This window comes from Cylas formicarius, unplaced genomic scaffold (genome assembly GCF_029955315.1).
Source record: "Cylas formicarius isolate icCylForm1 unplaced genomic scaffold, icCylForm1.1 PGA_scaffold_10__41_contigs__length_53128322, whole genome shotgun sequence".
Classification (NCBI taxonomy): domain Eukaryota; kingdom Metazoa; phylum Arthropoda; class Insecta; order Coleoptera; family Brentidae; genus Cylas; species Cylas formicarius.
In genome coordinates this window covers 50,634,716-50,656,501 of record NW_026844214.1, presented here as the reverse complement: position 1 = coordinate 50,656,501, position 21,786 = coordinate 50,634,716, and the positions used below count along the sequence as shown (strand labels likewise).

Below are 21,786 nucleotides of genomic sequence, written 5' to 3'. Positions count from 1 at the left end.
CAAAATCTCACTTGGCATCTTCAATGCTCGCGCTCCGAAAGTGTTCGAAGTGTTTTCGGAGCGCGAGCATTGAAGATGCCAAGTGAGATTTTGGCGAAACGTCTGCAGGATTCCAGTCGGATGCAGGATTTGCAGGATTCCAGTCGGAGTTCAACGAGCGAACGGATGATATCCCGGAGTATAGTGTCATCATATATATATATATATATATATATATATATATATATATATATATATATATATATATATATATATATATATATATATATATATATATATATATATATATATATCCACACATATATCCGTTCGCTCGTTGAACTCCGACTGGAATCCTGCATCCGACTGGAATCCTGCATCCGACTGGAATCCTGCATCCGACTGGAATCCTGCAAATCCTGCATCCGACTGGAATCCTGCAGACGTTTCTCCAAAATCTCACTTGGCATCTTCAATGCTAGCGCTCCGAAAACACTTCGAACACCGGAGCGCGAACATTGAAGATGCCAAGTGAGATTTTGGCGAAACGTCTGCAGGATTCCAGTCGGAGTTCAACGAGCGAACGGATGATATCCCGGAATATAGTGTCATCACATTTTTCCATCCGTGAATCAATACGTGAGAATATATATATATATATATATATATATATATATATATATATATATATATATATATATATATATATATATATATATATATATATATATATATATATATATATATATATATATATATATATATATATATATATATTAGCGTGTTGATTCTTGGGTTTTAGGTCTGTGTATAACAAAAGTGCTCAAAAAGTTGTTAGTTTATTGACGTTTCGGTTATTCATGACCTTTCTCAGAATAATTAGTGTAAAACAAGTCCTCTACAAAACGAAAAAAGGGGGGAGAGCATCAAGTATCATTAAAACGTTCAAAAATACAGTGGGTTGTTGTCGTGTATTATTATCTAAAAAGGTCTTTACGTTTTAGTTTTGCCAAATTTGGTAAAATTTAAAAGGCTTACCACTCTTGTGAAATCCAAATGCATGTCGATATGTCGATGTTTCCCGTTTTTTTTGTGTTGTTTTCGCTTTTTAAGATCTCAACCCTATCAAAATTAAAGGAATGTTTCATCTCCGTACAGTGACTCTTCAGCGCAGTAGTATTTTTTTTATCATATTTGTGACCATTTGTTCTGCTTTTGAGGTATTAGCTTGTCTGACCGACATACACACATGACAACATAAACAACATGACTTCTTTTCCCATCCGGCATTTTGTCTTTTAGTTTTCAATAGTTGTTCTTCATTAGATTAAAACCCTTGTGAGCAACAGTAATGTTGTGGTTTGCGAAATTTTTGCTAAATTTTTCTGACATACACGGGATATAGGGAAGAGACAAATAGGTGTTATTTTGTTTTTCCTGTTTTCTAGAATGTTTATGGTTTTCGTTGTAAAAAAGATAGACGCGTTTTTTGAAGATATTGTTGACTAGTGTTTCGGGATAATGATTTAGTTTGAGTGCGAGTTTGGCTTTTTCGAGATTTTTTTTGGTGGAAAGGGTGCTTGGAGTAAAAATTGACATATCTGGAAGACCAGGTTTCTTTGGTGTACCAATCTGTTCTGATTTCTGTTTGTTTATTGTGCAGTGTCAAGTCTAGAAAATTTATTTTGTTTTCGGATTCTATTTCTATTGTCAATTGGATTTTAGGGTGATAACTGTTAAACAGTTGAAGGAATTCGTTTTGTTTGTTTTTGGGAATGGCTGCAATGCAATCGTCTACGTATCTATAGAAAAATGGAATATCAAAATTGGCATTATCCAGGACCGATTCTTCCAAATCTTCCATGACAATTTGGGCTATGGCGCTGGAAATTGATGCGCCCATAGCACAGCCGTCTATTTGTTGGTAAAACTTGTTATTGTATAAAAAATATGTTGAATTTAATGTCATTTCAATTGCTTCTACAAAGTCGCTGAGCGGAATGTCTGCAAAAGTTTTGATTTTGTCCCATTTTTTGGCGATAACTCCTTTGGCAGTGTTTACTGGGATGTTTGTATATAGGGAAATGACATCCAGTGAAATTAGGGTGTAATTTTTTGAAATGGAAATATTTTTAATTTTACTTTTAAAGTCGTTCGAGAAAGCTTTGACTGGCATCACTTTATTTTGACATTTTTGTCATTTTTATTTAACTCACACAGCATTTCGTTGATTGAATTTTTATTATTTCCTGTGATTCCGCTCTTTGCTTCTTGCTTAATCATTCGACCTTCCAAAGACAATGAGTCCGAAAACCAGCTACTGTTATACTTAATTACGTTCCAAACATACACATATCAAAAATTCCTAAGTAAAATAACTTCAAAACCAGATTTAGCACTTGTCCAAAAATCTCTCAACATTTCTAAGAAAAAGTTTCGTTTGTTAGGTACCCGGAGTTTACACCATATCGAACTTAAAGAACATTAAGATTACGACAAATAAACTCCTCAGCAGTTGCATGTATTCATAGAAATCTATAAGGAACCAAAACATCCAAGACAATGTTCATGCCCTTAATTTAGCTCCCTCAATATATAAGCGGGCGCAGAGTGGAATGCGATCCAGTTACATTTAGGGTCTGAAGAAGCCAACAGGATGATTGGAGAAACGTCAGCAAGTAAAATTTATAATTAAACAACACATGAGGTTCCAGATCCAGAAGATTTGTAAATAGTGTGGAAGTTTCTTTGAAAAATAGATTGTTGATAGATTGTTCGTTATTTGTTTACTTTTTGGTTTTTTTGGTTTATAGTAGGTATATCTGATGTAATGTAATTCGTTATCACCAACAAATAATTAAATAGAACGACTCAAAAAGGCCTTTAAAGTTTACTTGTATTTCTGATAAAAACGACCGACGACTCTCCGTAATTAAAAAGCCCCGTTTGAAAATTAATAAAACGGGACACGCCCACTCGCAATTAAACTGCAATTTCAACTGACGCTGTGACGACGTCGAAACATAACGAAGGGCGAGCAAGATAACTTTGTTTACATGGCTGATTCACAGAACGCGAGTCTTATAATTGCAAATGTATTAATTGGGGTTGTTAATAATTGAATGTTCCGCCGCGAACATGCGTCCCTCGTCATGGAGTAACCGTTTGTTCTGCAATTCGATAAAAGCCGATATACAGGGTGAGTCAAAAGTCGCGGAATCAATCCGGAATTATCGCATGTCTACAAAATTAAACTTTTTGACATATTTTGTTATTTTGAAAACTGACTTTACATAATTTTGGTAGGCTGATTTCACAAATTCGATGCTTTTATTTGCACCACGTACGGTGTTTTTGCAAATATTATAGAAAAAGAAAAGAAATCACATTTCAAAAATAATTTATTTTTTTATTCTCTGATTCTGACGATATCACGTTTTCTAGTTGTTTTTGGGGTGGTCGGTATAGGTACATCCGGTCCATGAGGAACTGATCGAATAGCAGAATTAAGATTGGTATATACAATTCGTCTCTTATTTTTTCTGTTGAACCTTTGAAGATTACAGAAACAAAAATAGCAATCATCACTGTGATTTCTAGGCTCTCGCTCTCGCTCTCGCCTTAGTTTGCCATTGCTTTACTGCGAAATAACTACCATATAACAAAAGTCATTTGCATTGTTCACACAATGTCTCCTTTCCAACGAAGACAATACAACCAAACTACGCATAAGCAGGTTTCAACTCTGTGTTGACGCTTCTGCGCCAACTCTGTTGCTTTACAGAGAAATCTAATATTATCCAGTGTTGCCAAATCACCTTTATTTTCCTAAAAATCAATTCATTTAAATCAGATGGAACTAAATTATTCATGTCATAGGTATTATGAGATATATAGCGAACACCTGTACTATTAAACTTAGGTTTATGCAATTTAGTATACGGGGGTTTGCTAACAAACTTCACATGTACAACAGAACCCAGGGGTGACTGGTGTACACAGAGAAATATAATTAGTTCTTGAAAATAAAGTTTTTGTTGTTATAATTCGTATGGCGCAATTAAATATCGATTACTTTATTTATTCCAAGGGGTATCCTAGGTACAATTATTATTTATTTTCGTTGAAGTAACAAAAGTGAAATATTTACATTACATTATAAGGATGGGGCAACTTGGGAGTAAAAGCATTTAATTGAACGAAATCTAGAACATTGACATTGACGTTTTGGCAAAATCAAACTTGCTACCTTCAGGCCGGTTTCATCGCGTAGCTACTTGTTGCTAGTCGATTCACTTGGATCACTTGAATTACGTCAAAATATGGGCAAGAGCAATGTAGGTGTAACTTTAGTGACGGTTGGAGCTCCTACAATGGTAGTGAGTTATAATGTTATGTCATATTTTCTTCCTTTCTCTCTTTTTACACTTATAGCTTCTTCTGTCTGAGTCGATGTCTTCACCTTGACTTTAAATTTATTTTCTTCAATAGAAACAATGTACCTCTAGCTTTACTTGAAGAACAACAGCTTCCCTAGACTCAGCAATGTTAGGTTTTAAGTTTGAGGGATCTATTTCATATTAAATGATTTAATTTGTACATACCTTGATACAAAAGAACAAGATGTTCCCCTCCCTATTCAGATAATAATTCATGTATTGTCCACATTCACAATAGGCCTATAATATGCCGGCAATTCAAAAGACCTGTTACTGGCATCAAGGATATTACGCTTCAGGGAATTTCAGATTTACTTGCAGCAGGAAATATGGTAACATACCATTAAGCTAACATTCGCTATATTCCAAGCAATAATTTTTGTATTCCAGTTAATACTGAACGTATAGCATGTTAAGAATTATTCAAGGAATAAAATGTGTAATTATAATACATATTTTGTTAATGTCAGTCAAGTTAAAATATAATCAATTTGGTCTCAACAAAAGCTTATTTATTGCGACCGTAATTTTATTTTTGTAATAATTTTTTTCGTAACGTTCGTTATTAAGATGATTTAATTCAGCTCAGGGACAAATTTCTCTCAGTGTAGATTACTAGCGCCCAAAGACATTTATATCCAATATGACGAAATATCTTTTTCTCTTGATTTCAAAAATATATACATTGTTGAATTCTCGAATTATTCAAGTTTAAATTTTTGATTAACTAAACACGACTTAGGAGATATTGTGAATTAAAATATATAATATATTGTGGTGCGGTCAATACCTTGTCCGAGTTGTGTTTATGGTATAGTGTATTGCCAGAAGTAAAGAAAAAGACGAAGACGAGTGAGAACAGGCTATTAAAAATAGTTTTTGAGAAAGTCCCGGGAGAACTGATAAATATGAACATAAAATAGAAATGCGTGACAAGTCATATCCTGTGCCATTTGCTTATCGAGAACTCGTTTGCAAACAAATACAGGAGATGATTGATATGGACATTATAATACAATGTCAAACTGAATATGTATCCCCGTTAACAACTGTAATTAAAAAAGATAAAAGTGTTCGTATATGTCTCGATGCAAGATTCCTAAATTCTAAAATGGTAAAAGATCAAGTCACTCCCCCACATCAACAAGAATTGTTGGCTAAATTTAATAAATGTCAACTTTTCAGTACTCTCGCCAGAAGATAGGAAATATACTGGTTTGGAATTTGATCATAATATTTACCGTTTTAAGGTACTACCGTTTGGCCTTTCAACTTCAGTAGCGAGCTTTATACGCTGATTAAATGTGGTAATGGGATCTGAATTCGATGATTTTGTATTAATTTACGTAGGTGACCTATTAATAGTTTCCAAAAATGCCAATGACCACTTGATTCACCTTGAAAAGTTATTTACAAAATTGCAGGAATGTAATTTGACTATTAAATTAAGAAAATCTGTTTTTGCGCGTAGTGCAGTTGAATTTTGGGGCATCTCCCCAACTCCCAATTATATAGCTATACATCCTAATAGAATACAAGTCATTTATGATTATCCAACACCAAGAAATACAAAGGAACTTAAGAGTTTTTTGGGTTTTATCAATATTGAGCGACGCTTTTGTCAAAATTTTGCGGAATTAAGTGAACCATTGATAGGGTTGCTTAAAAAGGAATTCGTTAGTCCTGGGGTGAAGTAGAAACAAAAGCTCTAGTAGCTATTAAACAGAGTTTTATGCATGCAAATGTTTTGTCACATCCTGATTTAGCTAAAAAAATGTTTTATAGCGTTTGCTAGTAAAAGTTTACGAGGCCCACAACTTAATTACAATATTAGAGAAAAGGAAGCTTATTCTTTCATATACGCGTTGAGGCAGTGGCGTACTATGATCTTGGGAAAAGACTTAGTAATAGTAACTGATCATATGGCGTTATCATTTCTAATGATCGCTAAATTAGGCAATTCACGTTTAACCCGATGGATGTTATATATTCAAGAGTTTGATTGTCGTATTACGTATTGCAAAGGAATAGAAAACATTATGGCAGATTGCTTATCTCGACATCCTATCGTTAATCGAAAGGTAGACAAATGTGATTCTTATAGTAAGGTTGATATTGTGAATATAAATTGTTAAAAGAACATATTAAAACTCTTAAATGTGACCAACAAAATCAAAATTGGATTTTCGGAAAAATAGAAAGAAAAAAGTGTAATAATGTGGTACAAACTGCATGAAGGTATATTATTTCGAAAAGGTACTATAGCGTCACCTGGTTATAATCTCTGGGTTCCGGAAAATCAAGTTTTGGTTAGTTTAGTATTTAGTTAAACAACAACATAGTGATTTGGGTCATGTGGAATATAAGAAAACTTATAAACATATGAAGCATGAATTTTACTGGCCTAAAATATCGAAATCTGCGCCCAAAAAAACTTGTGATTTGTGTCAGAAATCAAAGGCATCTAAAAAGGGTGTAGGAACATTTAATTCTTTAGTGTTGGATCGTTCAGGAAGGTTAACTTGTTTAGATTTAATGGGTCCTTTACTTACTTTACGTGGCGGAGTAACGCAATTGCTCGTGGTAGTGGATGCATTTTCGCGATATGTCAAACTTTATGCATGAAAGCGTGCCACAGCACCGGCTATAATTAATCGCTTGGAAAAGGACTGTTTTAAACAAATGGGAATTTCTAAACGAATCTTGAGTGATATTGCTGCTCAATTCCATTCTAAAAAGTGGGTAAATTATATGAAGGGAAAGGGAGTTGAAATTAACCATACTTTTGTCAATTTTCCACAAGGCAACTTAACCGAAAGAGTGAACAGGGAAATTGGAAGGCTCTTTAGAGCGTTTTGTTTTAATCAACGTACAAAGTAGGCATTTCTTCTTCATACTATTGAAAATTGTATTAACAATACTATACATTTTAGTACGAGTTTTACTCCAAACCTTCTGCATTTGGCAGAGAATGAAAATAATATTCATAAAATAATCTAGTTCCACGCTCTGGAAGTATTGAAGGTACGAATTTAGAGCAAATTTGGCATTTAGCCCATTTAAAAATGTTAACGAAGAGTGAAAAACGTAAATTGAAGCATGATAACTCTGTTGTCCCGATACAGTTTAATGTTGGTGACGCGGTGGTGGTCAAACAGCATCCATTATCTTCTGCGGAAAATTCGGAAATTCGTAAGTTCTTAAAGTAAGTATTAAATTATCCATTCTGCACTTATGTTAATAGTTTTAAGTTATAGTGATGTGTAAGCGTGTAATTCAGTTTTAAAAGGTAAATAGAAAGTACGACATGAGTTGTTGTTTAATTTCCGATTGGCTAGCCGAGGCAACACTTTTTTGAACTGCAGTTATGATGTCGTCGACATATCGATAAAAAAAAGGTAAATATATAGTTCAACGAGCGAACGGATGATATCCCGGAATATAGTGTCTTCACATTTTTCCATCCGTGAATCAATACGTGAGAAAATATATATATATATATATATATATATATATATATATATATATATATATATATATATATATATATATATATATATATATATATATATATATATATATATATATATATATATTGGGTTGTTCGGAAAGTCATTTCGTTTTTTTTGGGGAACATGAAAGACAGTTTTCGTATAATGAATAAATATTTTATTAAATTATATATTGGCCATTCTGGTCCAACACCTTTTGCCATCTTTCTGGCAGTAACATAATTCCCCTCTCAAAAAAGTTTTGGTCCTTGCTGGCAAAAAACTGGTTCAGGTGGTTTTTGACATCTTCATTTGAGGTAAAGGTTTTGCCATCCAAAAAATTTTGCAGGGACCGGAACAAATAGTAGTCGGAAGGCGCCAGATCTGGAGAATATGGTGGATGTTGCAGTACGTCCCATTCAAGCTGTAAAAGTTTTTGGCGAGTGACCAAACTTGTGTGAGGTCTCGCATTATCCTGGTGGAACACTACACCCTTCCTGTTGATTAATTCGGGCCTCTTCTCTTTAAGTGAATCATTCAATTTGTCCAGTTGATGACAATAGACTTCTGAATTAATCGTTGTATTGTCCCGCAAAAGCTCAAAAAAAACGATTCCTCTGACATCCCACCAAACGGAGAGCATCACCTTTTTTTGGTGAATGTTGGCTTTTGACACGCTTTGAGCCGGTTCATCTTTTCTGCTCCATGACCTTTTGCGTTTAACATTGTTGTATACAACCCATTTTTCGTCCCCAGTAATAATCCGCTTCAAAAATGGATCATTTTCTTGACGTTTGAGGAGCGAATCACACACGTCAACGCGACGATACAAATTTCGCTCCGTAAGGACATGGGGCACCCACACATCGAGCTTCGAGGTTAAGCCTATGCCTTTCAAATGGCCATAAACAGTCGAATTCGACAAATTTAATATCTCACCGATCTCTCGTGTGGTTATTCGCCGATTTGCATCAACTAATGCCTTTATCGCATCTTTGTCAGCTTCGACCGGCCTTCCAGACCGTGGTGCATCTTCGACATCAAAATTGCCGGATCGAAATTTTGCAAACCAGTTCTGGCACTGGCGTACTGTTAACACACCTTCTCCATACACATCCGTCAATTTTTTTCTCGCTTGGATAGCATTTTTACCTTTTCTGAAGTAAAAAAGTAAAATATGACGAAAATGCTGCTTATTGCTCTCCATATTTAAAAGGGCACCAACCAAAAACTACTGCGTAGAATTAATAGAACTTTTTCACACACAAGCCTTGCAATATCAGCTCTTAAGACATATAATGGTTATGCGGCTTAAGTGTGAAGTTGGTTTCGAAAAAACGTAATTAAGTCCTCTGACGGGAAAAAACGAAATGACTTTCCGAACAACCTTATATATATATATATATATATATATATATATATATATATATATATATATATATATATATATATATATATATATATATATATATATATATATATATATATATATATATATATATATATATATATATATATATATATATATATATATATTGTATATTTATTGGTTAGTAAGATACATCTAAGCAGTTATTAATATACTAGAGACTCTTGAGACCCGTGATTTTATGGAGCATTTTTCCCCGTTCTCACAATAATATTTCACAGGTGACGTACCACGAAAAAGTATACCTGCGAAGATTGTAGCGGTTTTTATTAAACGGGCATCATTATTAAAGAGCAAAATACATAATCGTTCGGGTTTTATAAAGCCTTGCGTCGATTCTATTGAGCTAAATCACGCAGCATGGTTCCTCGAGATCAGGGACCGACCCCGCAGTCAAAACTAACCCCCAGAAAGTAAATTATTTCCCAATTATCGGCCGAGACTCGACACTTGTCCCGCACCAAGTTTCGTTTGCGTGAATGGGAGCACCGAAGTGGATGCACATGCACCCACATCAATTTGACGGCGCACACAAATGAGGAAGTGGGTTTGCATTGACGTGATCTTTATTTGCGATATAGGGTTGTTTTTCATACATTTTGGGTCGGTTTATATTTAATTCATTTTAGCTAATAATATTTTCATTTTCATCTTTTATCGAGTTGGCACTTGTGACATTTATAATTTATGCTGAACTGTCAAAAAAATAAATCGGTATTGGAATATACTTAGTACATTTGAAAACTTTACATCACGTACATTTTCAAAATAATATAAATACCGAAAATTCTAATTTAGAAAGTGACCCAAGTCCATTTTTTATTGACGATGTCAAAAAGTGCGTCCCAAAATGTTGAACGCAGTGATGAAGGTAATTTCAATTAAGTTTTGATATTAAATTGAAATTAAAAAAATAATATTCAATTTTTCTTCAACAGGGGAAGAGGAAGTGATTGAGAATTTACGAAATAACACCTTCATAGGATGATTCAGAGAACACAGAATTGGTACTTATATTCAAAAAATTCGTAAAATTAAACGGAATTCAGGGGAAAGATACGATACACAATCGGGAAAAATTATTCCTGCCAAAGTTTTTCAAAATGAAGATTGCCAATGCAAAAATAAAACAGAAAGAAAACGTATTTTCGAAATCTTTTGGAACTTAGGAAACTTGGATAAGCAATAGTATATTATGCAACAAGTGCGGCAAACGTCATTTGACTCGCGAGTTTATTTGACACGAGCGGAACGCAGCGGAGCGAGTTTTTAATAAACGAGTGAGTTAAAAAGTCTCCCGAACGTGTTGCATACTATACTTTTTCTACGACCGTTAGTTTTTGGTTATATTTTCGCAAAACAACACGAATATGTTCACTGACATGACCGTCAGAATTGACAAACGTCAAAATTCAAAGCGTGGGAAGTATCTCCGAAAACGTCCGATTGCTCCCGAACCCGTGCGGCAAAATCCCGGAATTGTTCGAAGTGGTTCGTGGGAAACGAAACTGACGTGCCAAAGTGATGCTTCGCGCACACTAGATCTGTGGGTAATTAGGTATTTTACAGACGAGAGTAGAAAAAATATATTGCTATACGAAGCGACCGGACGCAGTATTGTAAAAAGAAGACGTCAGAGAAACGGAAAAGGTTCATGTAGAAATGAGAGTTTTACGTATTGGTTAAATTCTAAATTCTTTTTAGATACTTTTCAAATAAGCGAAGGACGATTGAAACGTATATTAAAATCTAAAAATATGTGAGTAAGCAAATATAAGCGTTCAAAACCATATTAACAGTTTCTCGAAATTTGAGTCCCATTATACTAGGAACAATAATCCCGACAGAAAATATCTTCATCCTGAATTGATTATATATTTTTTTTAATTTTTTGAGCTTCACTGTGAAGAAAATAATTTAAAAGCAATTAATGGATGAACTTATAGAAAACCACGCAAAGATGTGATCTATAAAAAATTAAAGTCAAGTACGTTTGGGATAAAACAAAAGCTTCTAGAGGTTTCCACGAAGTGACTTCATGCCTCTTGAGACATCTAAAAACCCTAAAAGGCGAAAAACACATCATTGCATATAGTGATATGTGTGGAGGACAAAACAGAAACATCAAAATATCTTTGATGTGGTTAAAAATTCTATCGACGAGAAAATGATGTGGAAATCATAGACCACAAATTTTTAATATCAGGGCATTCATTTTAACCTAATGACAGAGATTTTGGCGTTATTGAAATTAAAAGAAATCAGTTATTGTATGCGCTACAGGATTATTATAATATAATTAAAAAATGTAGAAAAGGTAATACTTTCAGGATTTAATATCAAAAAGACTCTTGGAAGAAGCAGTTTACAAAAGATCCAAAAATAGCAACGGAGAAAAAATGAACTGGCTTCAAATATGCTGGATACGATTTTTAAAAAATGAACCATATAAAATTTTATTCAAAACAACCATGGATGAAAACGCAGAATTTAAAATTCTATGCGGATGATGAGGCACTGATTATTGTTGAAAACACCTGAAATGAAACTGCCGCAAGAGCTGAAAAATTACTAAGTCGGGTAAAAAAATGGCTAGCTGTCACTTAATTAAAAAAAAAAAACAATTCTTTAGTAATTCGATTACGAAAGCTGACGCTCAAGACTTCCTAATTCCTAATTTTGACTGTGGCTATGACACGAATTGTAAATGCGATCTTTACATAAATTCCACCAAAAGGTTAAAATATTTAGGGGTAGTTTTTGATCAGAACCTTAAATGGAATGTCCATGTCAGATACATCACTGTGAAAATTCGCAAGTTATTCCATATTTTTTTAATATTACGTCAAGGTTTGTCAATGTGTTCCCTTATCAGGATATATAAATCTTTAGTTGAATCAGTTTTATCTTATGGTGTTTGTGTTTGGGGTGCTGCAGCGGAAAAGGCTCTTCAACTGCCAGTAATTATCCAGAAGCGTGTTATGAAAACAATATTATTGAAAACCAAACTATATCTTTCTAAAGAATTATTTACTCAATCGAAAGTACGAAGTATCAAGGACATCTACATTAAAACAGTCATCAAATCATTAAGTCTTACCGATATATAACTCCGTTTGAATATATTTGCAAAATAGCGAACAAGAATAAATGGGTCATAAATTTAATAATAATGTGATTTAATTTAACAATTTTCATTTAAGTATTCAATTCAAATATTAAAATGAACTTAGCCATAACTGGTAAGGTAACAAATGTGCATTGTGCATTTGATATATTTTTTTGAATGTATTATCTAATTATCTAATATTTTGACAAAAAAATAGCTTTCAGAACTAACAACACAATAGGAAAAAACAATAAAACGAAATGTCCAAAATCCCAAAAATCAGGTGTCTACAGGTTAAAATGTGGATCTTGTCCTAAAATTTATATCGGACAAACAGGTAGATCCTTCAAAAAACGCATTAACGAACGTATAAGAGCGTTTAAAAACAATAGTCTAGATTCTAATTATGCTACACACTTAAACACAGAAAAACACATTTTTGACGACAATTTTAATATATTACACACAGCCACAAAAGTAGAAAATTAAATTTATTGGAAGCCATGAAGATTAACAAAATGAGACATTCAAATGTATTGCTTAACGATTAGATTTAAATACCTCTCCTTTTTTGAACTTAAATTCTCGCAACAACATTAATTAAGGTTTTATGGTCATTTTTCGGTATATATAGTAGCAGGTAGTTTGTAAATATTACATTTGATAAAGACACAGTGTTGTCAAAACAATTGTCATGTCATATTATATAAGTTCGTGAAAATCTGAACTTTTAGTTCTTATTTATTTTACTAAATCTAGTAATTTCTAAAGAACCAGTTAGATGTAAGGTGGAACTCGATAACCAATTATAGAGCAGTTAAATATAATAACATAGATGATGAAATAGAAGAACAAACTGCAAAAGCCAACAGAAGAGCAGGATGTTTAAACGACACGATGTGAAAGAATAAATCCTTAAGAACCAAGACAAAATCCCGCATATATAAATCTGTAGTTCTGACATATACCGCTGAAACAAGACCGGAAACATCTAAGACTCAGAAATGCCTGGAAACAAATGAAATGAAAGCATTAGTGGAAAACACTCCGGGATAGGGAAACAAATGAAAACATATGACGCATATGTGGAATTAACAGAATAGAATTAACATATACATAGAATGTCTGAACAACGGATAATAATAAACAATAATGTTTATTTCCATTGACTCTTAAAAAAAGTATCGAATAATGTCAAAAAGTAAAAAAAAAATACATTAGAACACTAAAATACAAGCGTTAAAAACAGATACGTACAAACATACATCAACAAAAGAAAAGAAAAAAAACACACACAAAAAGTATGTCACACTGAGAAATCAGCATTACTGCGGCATTCTTATTCAAAATGAGCTTTAATTTTTGCTTAAATAAATGGACAGGCAATATCTATTTCATGGAAAAAGGCAACTTATTATATAGTTTTATTAGCTACTTTGGTTGACTTATGACTTGGCACCTGCAAATTAAGATTAGCTCTACAATTGCAATCTCCCTCAATTCTGGTCATGCAATAACTAGATAGATTACTGTTTATGTAAATGATGCTATTTAATATAAACAAAGAGGGAAACGTTAAAATAGTTAATTTTGGGAACAGGGTTCTACAAGAATGACCACGAGACTTGCTCAACATTGTTCGAAAAATAAGTTCACTAGCTCAGCGTAGGATAATGAGGATAGAAATCGCCTGCTGGTCGGAGGAGTATAGGACGCCCACGAAAATACTAATGAAATAAATAATGAAGTAAAACAGGCGGAAGTGCCTAATATAGAAGAACAATTATCTTTTGACACATCCTTTGCATTTTTCTTTCACCAAAACCAGTAATTTTTTTTCCATGTGAAAGCTAAAATTGAGGCCCACGCGAAATAAAACGTAACTAGATCGCTACTCTAACTATAATAGGGAAACCGCAATACCCAATCTTTGCGCAGATCATCTGTGACGTACTTTCTTCGCGCATAAGTAGTAATTAATGTTCACAAACACACTTCAAGTTCAACAACACGCGGCAGCGCGATGCTTCAACCTGACTAATCAAGGGTTTTTAAGATGTTGACACAGTCCTGCTGCCGGTGGCCCAGGCTACCGGTCACTGCTGCGTCTCCGCACACAGACCGAGTACAATTTTTAATAATTAATGCACACATAACGCATGTTCTATATATGGAAACTTTATATTTGACTTTCTATATTGACCGTTGTTAAGTGTATTTGCTCTCCAAAGAAATTTAACTCCGGTGTGGCTTGTATATCTACTTTGTCAGGCGGGACAAACATACCCTTCTAACCGCATCGCTAATGAGGAAAACGTGAAAACTCGGATAATACTAAAATGGCAACGGCAGATGAGAGAAGAAGAATTTTTATTAACCATATATTGTACAATATTAACGCAATTGTAGTCTGTCAGTATAAGGTAAAATACAAAAAGCAAATGCAAAAAGTATAAAGGTGTAAAAAAACGTATTTTATAAATAACGCAGTAGTGAACAATGACAAATGTAAAGGTTAACAAGACAGCATGCTATGTTCTTCAAACATTTCAGTAAGAAATGCGCAAAATCGACCTTCTGAGAGGACGAAATTGTAGCCGAAGAACACATCGATTCGTCATCGATCGGAGCAAGTGGGCATTACGTATTCAACCGCACAGCGAATTTTAACAAAAGACTTGCACCTACATTCATATAAAGTCCAAATAACTCAGGAGTTGAAACCTCGAGATCATCAACAGCGCCGCCTGTTTGCAGAATGGATACGAGAAAATCATCTTTAGCGATGAGGCATATTTTCACGTTGGTGGCTTTGTGAACAAACACAATGCTCGTATTTGGGAATTAGAAAATCCGAGAGAGATTGTTCAAAAAGCAATGCATCCTCAAAAAGTGACTGTTTTGTGCGCATTTTGGCCCTTTTTTTTCGAGGATAATGCGGAGAACGCAGCTGTTACGGTTAATGGTGTTCGCTATCGAAACATGATATCTGATTTTTTCTGGGAGCAGTTGGCAGGCATGGACATTGAAGATTTGTCGTTCCAACAGGATGGAGCCACTTGTCACATATCCAGAGAAACGATGCAATTGCTGCGGGGCAAGTTTCCTGGTCGGATTATCTCACGCAACGGCGATATCAATTGGCCGCCGCGATCATGTGATCTTACTACCCTAGATTTTTTTTGGGGTATCCAAAAAGCAGAGTGTATATAAATAAACCAAACACCATTCCAGAGCTGAAACAGGAGACTAGAAATAGGCGGCATGGGATCTGAAATTATTTTTAGATCTATTTATTTTAGTAGCGACATATAAAGCTTCACTAGCAACAAAAGAAAAATATAACTGAGTATCATCGTTAATATCTATTCACTAAATTCATGCGATCTAAGTCAATCATCAGCGGATCTACACTGTGTACGTAATATACTATTATTTCGCAGAGTCGGAAGTGGTTTGCAGCTAATCCTTGGAGATATTGTATTGGCAAAGTTTGATACTACTAATACACATAATTTCAGCCTTGCCATTCTTACCCAAGTCAATAAAACTTACCCATTATAACATACGCAGCAGAAACAAGAGTAGATACAAACAGAACTCTACAAATGACGAGAACAGCTGAAATGAAAATATTAAGAACTATACGGGGTAAAACTTTGTATGACAGAATACGGAATGAGGACATCAGACAGCAGTGCGGAATACAAGACGTAGAAAGGTGGGTGAGGCAAAGACGAAGATTTTGGAACAAACACATAAAAAGAATGTAAGATGGCAGAATCGTCAAGAACGCAAAAATAAACGAGCCAGTAGGGAAAAGATCTCAAGGAAGACCGCCAAAACGGTGGCGAGAATGCTGGACCTCGTCTTCCGGGGAACACGTGTTGGCAATGAAGAAGAAGAAGAATAAAACTTAGAAGCTAAGAATTCAAAATCAATGTGCCTCAAAGTATAACTCTGAATAAAAATGATTTTTTCGACGACTGAAATGAAGAAAATATTTTGCCATATTTAACCAATATGGACATAATATTCGAAACGTTCTTTTTGTCACCTTGTAGGTATCCAAAAGCCTAATATGGTGTTTTCTAACAAGAACAATACGTTTACATTACGACAATGCGAAATTAGTCAATTCAAATGAAGTGCGACGTTTCGGAGGAATCATCATCAACTTTGTGTATTTATATTTCTGTAAAAAAAACAAATAATTTATTGAACAATACAACCACGTACGAATTTAAAAAAAAACGGTAGAAACCAAATCTATCTATTTTTTTTTTTTTTACTTTCCTTAAAGCAAAAATGAAATTTTACCCCGCATGCTATACCAGCTCGACATTTTAAGGTTTTGATAAATCGGAGATATTTCGTCTTCGAGCCACTTCTGCAGCTGGTCCTTTCCGGCTGACAATATAACCACTCGAAAATCTGTCCAGAGCCGCCGCCAAGCAACGTTGCACGCCCCGTTAATTCGCTTTATCGCAACTAGCTGCTGAAATGTCGCCCCGTATTTACCCTCCCGAGCGATTGTGGCTTATTGTAACGCAATCACGTAGAGTTACTAAAATTCGGTCGACACGATGAGGTTCCATTATCTGCCCAAACGAGAGTGTGTATTTGGTACTTTTGTTTATAAATTCCGAACATAAATCGAGAGATTCTTGGAGATTAATACAATTATCAACAAGATTGCCTTCGAAAAATCGTCGGTGAGTGGGGCAAGTTTGTAGCAAATAGCGCGAATCACCTTTTTTTTATAAAAAGAAGGCGCTTCGCGGATTCTTGTCCTAGGGGGACGCATTGTTTTTCTATCGTCCTCCTGCGGACCACTATGGAACTTTCGCAAAATCGATGTAATTTGATTGTGAATACACCCTGTATATAGTGTCCTTCACATCTCGTCGAACTTCAAAGTTACGGCACACTTCGGTAAATATTGAAATTTTTACTGGTAATTGCAATTTAAAATTATATTTTTTCAAATATCTTACGACCCCTGTATTATAGACAAAACCGTAAACTCTCTCTCGACACAGTTTACGATACTGTTCATATCAAATTATCACATCTTTAAAAGTTTTTCGTGTATCGCCAATAATTCACCCACAAAAGAATTAGAACTTTTTGCCCATAAAATAAATAAAGAAAAAAAAAAATAAACAGAATTTTTTGAATGGAGTAAATAGTGTTCAAAATCTACTTGTTTTCTGAAACCATGCAATACGTGGTAATAGTAAATGACGTTATCGCATCTAGATTAAGGGCGGGAAATGGTGATTTTCGTTTGGATTTTTTGAAATATCTGTAAACTAAAAAACTGTAAATACAAAAATTATATTCCTGAAATATCGCACGAAGTAAGTATGGTGACGATCCTTTTATATTTCCACGCCCATAACATCAAATTACTTGATCTGGTATAAATTTGCGGTTGATTTGAATAGTGCCTGTCAAATGAGAATTTAGTTTTAACAATTCTTCTACAAGTAGCAAGCTCGTATAGTATCTATCGGGGTAAAAATGATATCCCCTACATCCTGGGTTATTGTCTAATAATTTTTGACACAGATGTAATAGGTAAATCAGGTCCCACTAAATTTTGAATTGAATAAATATATATGTGTTAGCATCCGCCATTACATAAATTCTTATCCCCCATTTCGTAGGCTAATTTTACCCTTAAATCCAAAAACAGATTCGTCTACCGATACCTCTCTTGATGGAGCAAAATGTTCTATGAATTGCTGGTCCAAATAATCTAAAACTTTTTGAGTTCGAGCCCTAAGAGTCAGTGGAACATCCAAAAAATTTGTAAAAATCGTTCTCTTCTAAATATGCTACTAAAAAGAGGTATTTTGGCGTTAAACTGTTGTGACCAATATTCTTGGATATTAGATAAGGTTATTGTACCCCAATAAATGTGGTAAATTCTTCTAATGTAATATCTACCCACGTGTGCCATCTAGGACGTTCAACACGAGATCAATCATTGGTCAGTTGTTGATCTATAGCAATGTGTGACAACTTTGTATTCACTCTATAAGAAATAATAAGTAAAAAATAAAAGTAAAAAGTCATTTTTGTAATTTCATTCACTTTTTCATGTATTTTATGATTAAAATTATAAATTTTAGGGTTGTATACAAATATCTGAGGACTTTGCTTTCTGCGTGGCTAAAAATGTGGAAAAAAATCATACATCTAGTTTTTGGTCTGAAATGCGACAACACGAGATCTGTCATTTGTCATCTGCCGATTTATATTACTGCGTCATGTACATTGTGATTAAAATTATAACTTTTTGGGTTGTACACAAATATCTGAGGTTTTTTTTCTGGGTGGGTAAAAATATGGAGAAAACATACATCTAATTTTTGGTCTAAAAGGCGACAACACGAGATCTGTCATCTGTCATCTGCCGATTTATATTACTGAGTCATGTACATTGTGATTAAAATTATAACTTTTTGGGTTGTACACAAATATCTAAGGTTTTTTTTTCTGGGTGGGTAAAAATATGGAGAAAACATACATCTAATTTTTGGTCTAAAATGCGACAACACGGTTATTGCGACATTGGCCAGCTACTGATCTATAGCAGCATGTGACAACTTTGTATTCACGTTATAAGAAATAATAAATAAAGAGCTGTTATTTTTGTAACTTCATTTACCTTTTCATATATTTTGTGATTAAAATATAACTTTTAGGTTTGTATAGAAATAATTGAGGACTTTTCTTTCTAAGTGGCTAAAAATGTAGAAAAAAAATCATACATCTAGTTTTTTGGTTTGAAATGCGACAACACGAGATCTGTCATCTGTCATCTGCCGATGTATGTTACCGCATGCGTCTCGTGATTAAAATTATATTCCTTTGGGGGGTATACAAATATCTGAGGACTTTTCTTTCTAAGTGGCTAAAAATGTGAAACAAAATATATATCTAGTTTTTGGTCTAAAATGCGACAACGCGAGATCTGTCATCTGTCAGCTGCCGATCTATATCACCGCAGCGTGTGAAAACTTTGTATTTACTTTATAAGAAATAATATTGTGATTGGGGATTAACGTCAGTCAACTTCCATGACGCCGCGCACCCTTATACAGTCAGTTATGAAGTTACAGTTTTCTGACCCCGGGGAACTTAATCCCTTATTAAACCCGGATTGTCGGCAATTAAACGCCGTTTAATATTTTGTTTCGGGCCACCCCTGGCCGCGTCATAACGATTTGATTGAAATTATTAGGCGGAAAAACTTACTTGCGTGGGGGTTAGGTGGATCAATGACGCCAAATGTTCTCTTTCAGGAGCCGATAAATACTTTTGTTGTTTAAACCTTCGTTCCAATTCGTAGACCTGCAACAACAAACGTTAAAGTATTAGGTATACGGTCTCTTCAAGATAATAGAATAGAATAGAATAGCATTTTATTAACCATTCAGATAAGGAACAAAAGGTCAAGGGTGTGGCAATTACAATTATTATGGTTATCGCAGTGGAAAAAATATCTAAAATAAACATTAATAAGGTACAAACAAATTGCACTAAATTATGCAAAATAGTTCTAAATAATAGATAAGATGTAAATAATATTTAAAGTGAAAAGTAAACATATAGATAACAAAGTCACACACACAACCATTATAAAGGCAGCACCGACATTACTCCTATATGCGTACAATACCTGCCTGAAAGGAGGGACTTTCCCAAAGAAGTGGAAACAGCAACGACTAGTACTGCTTCCGAAAGGAAAAAAGCCACCAGATGAACCGTCATCTTACAGTCCACTCTCCATGTTAGATACGGTAGGTAAGATTTTAGAGCGTATAATTCATCAACGAATACAAGCAGTAAATGACCAACTCCTAGCAGACAACCAGTATGGATTCCGGAAAGGACGATCAACCCTGGACGCGATCAACCTGGTTGTTGGCATGGCTAAGGAAGCAATCGCAGGAACCAGATGGAAGAGCGGCACAAAGAAGTATTGCCTGGTGGCGGCATTAGATATCAAAAACGCCTTCAATTCCGCAAATTGGAACTGCATCATGCAAGCTCTTCGAGAGAAAAGCGTTCCAGAGTATTTATGTAGGATAGTGGACAGCTACTTCACCGATAGAGTTCTCAAACACGACACGAAGAATGGTCCAAAAGAGTACATTACCGGGGGTGTTCCACAGCGTTCTGTTCTTGGTCCACTTCTGTGGAATATCATGTACCACGGACTGGTAAGACTGAAGAGAAATGTTAAACTAGTAGCGCATGCAGATGATGTAGCCATAGTGATCGTCGCAAAACATCTTGACGCGATAAACCATATGTTCGACATAACCTTCGACAAAGTCAACCAATGGATCAACGAAATGAATCTCCGACTGTCGAAGCACAAGACTGAGAGAGTGCCTATTACTAGCAGAAAAGCAGTAGAGACCATCAAGCTAAAAGTCGGTAGACATGAAATAACATCACAACCGTATATCCGATATTTGGGAGTGATGCTTGATGCTCGACTCAATTTTAAACAACAGGTGGAACACGTCGGTACCAAAGCATCAGTAGTAAGAGCTAGTCTCGCACGACTGATGTCTAACGTCGGCGGCCCAAAGCAGAGCCGAAGACTACTACTATCATCAGTTGTCACATCGGTGCTTACTTATGGAATATCCATTTGGACAGATGCGTTGGAGCTACAAGAGTCATGGAGAAAGGCTAGACCAGTATATCGTCTAAGTGCTGTAAGAGTAGCCAGCGCCTTCCGCACTATATCGGAGGAAGCAGTGTGTGTCATTTCCGGAACTTTGCCACTCAGAATTCTAGCTGAGGAAAGACGGAACTTTTACCAACGAAAGAGGTCAACCACACTAAGTGCCGAGGAACTTAAAGCTGAAGAACGGCAGAACAGCATCACACGATGGCAATCGCAATGGGATGCCGCAGCAAACGGAAGATGGACATACCGTCTCATACCAAAGATCGACATTTGGCTGAACCGGAGTCATGACGCAAATGTTGTCAGGACATGGATGCTTTCGGACGTATCTTCATCGCTTCAAGCATGATGATTCACCGAAGTGCCCGTCTTGCCCAGGAATCAGTGAAGACGCGGAGCACGTCTTTTTTGAGTGCCCACGATTTGATCCACAACAAGACGAGCTGGAGACGAACTTGAAGAAGAACATTCAACCAGAGACAATAGTAGAAGCAATGATGTCATCAGAAGCTGCCTGGAACGCAATGAATTCGTTTGTCATGGAAGTCCTTACGGAACTGCGTTCCATTGAAAGGAGAAGAACAAATGTCCACTAGAATAAAGAAGAAGATATGAAATCT

At 35.1% G+C, this 21,786-nt stretch overlaps 1 protein-coding gene across 1 annotated transcript in view; it reads right to left on the bottom strand.

Annotated features, from left to right (window-relative positions):
• The window catches only part of LOC132704389 (homeobox protein Nkx-2.1-like), a 92,127-nt gene that overhangs the window by 26,385 nt on the left and 43,956 nt on the right, over window positions 1-21,786 (bottom strand). Inside the window, exon 5 of the mRNA XM_060674395.1 lies at window positions 19,717-19,812. Within this exon, the coding sequence (XP_060530378.1) occupies window positions 19,717-19,812 (96 nt within the window). The remainder of the gene's footprint in view (window positions 1-19,716; window positions 19,813-21,786) is intronic.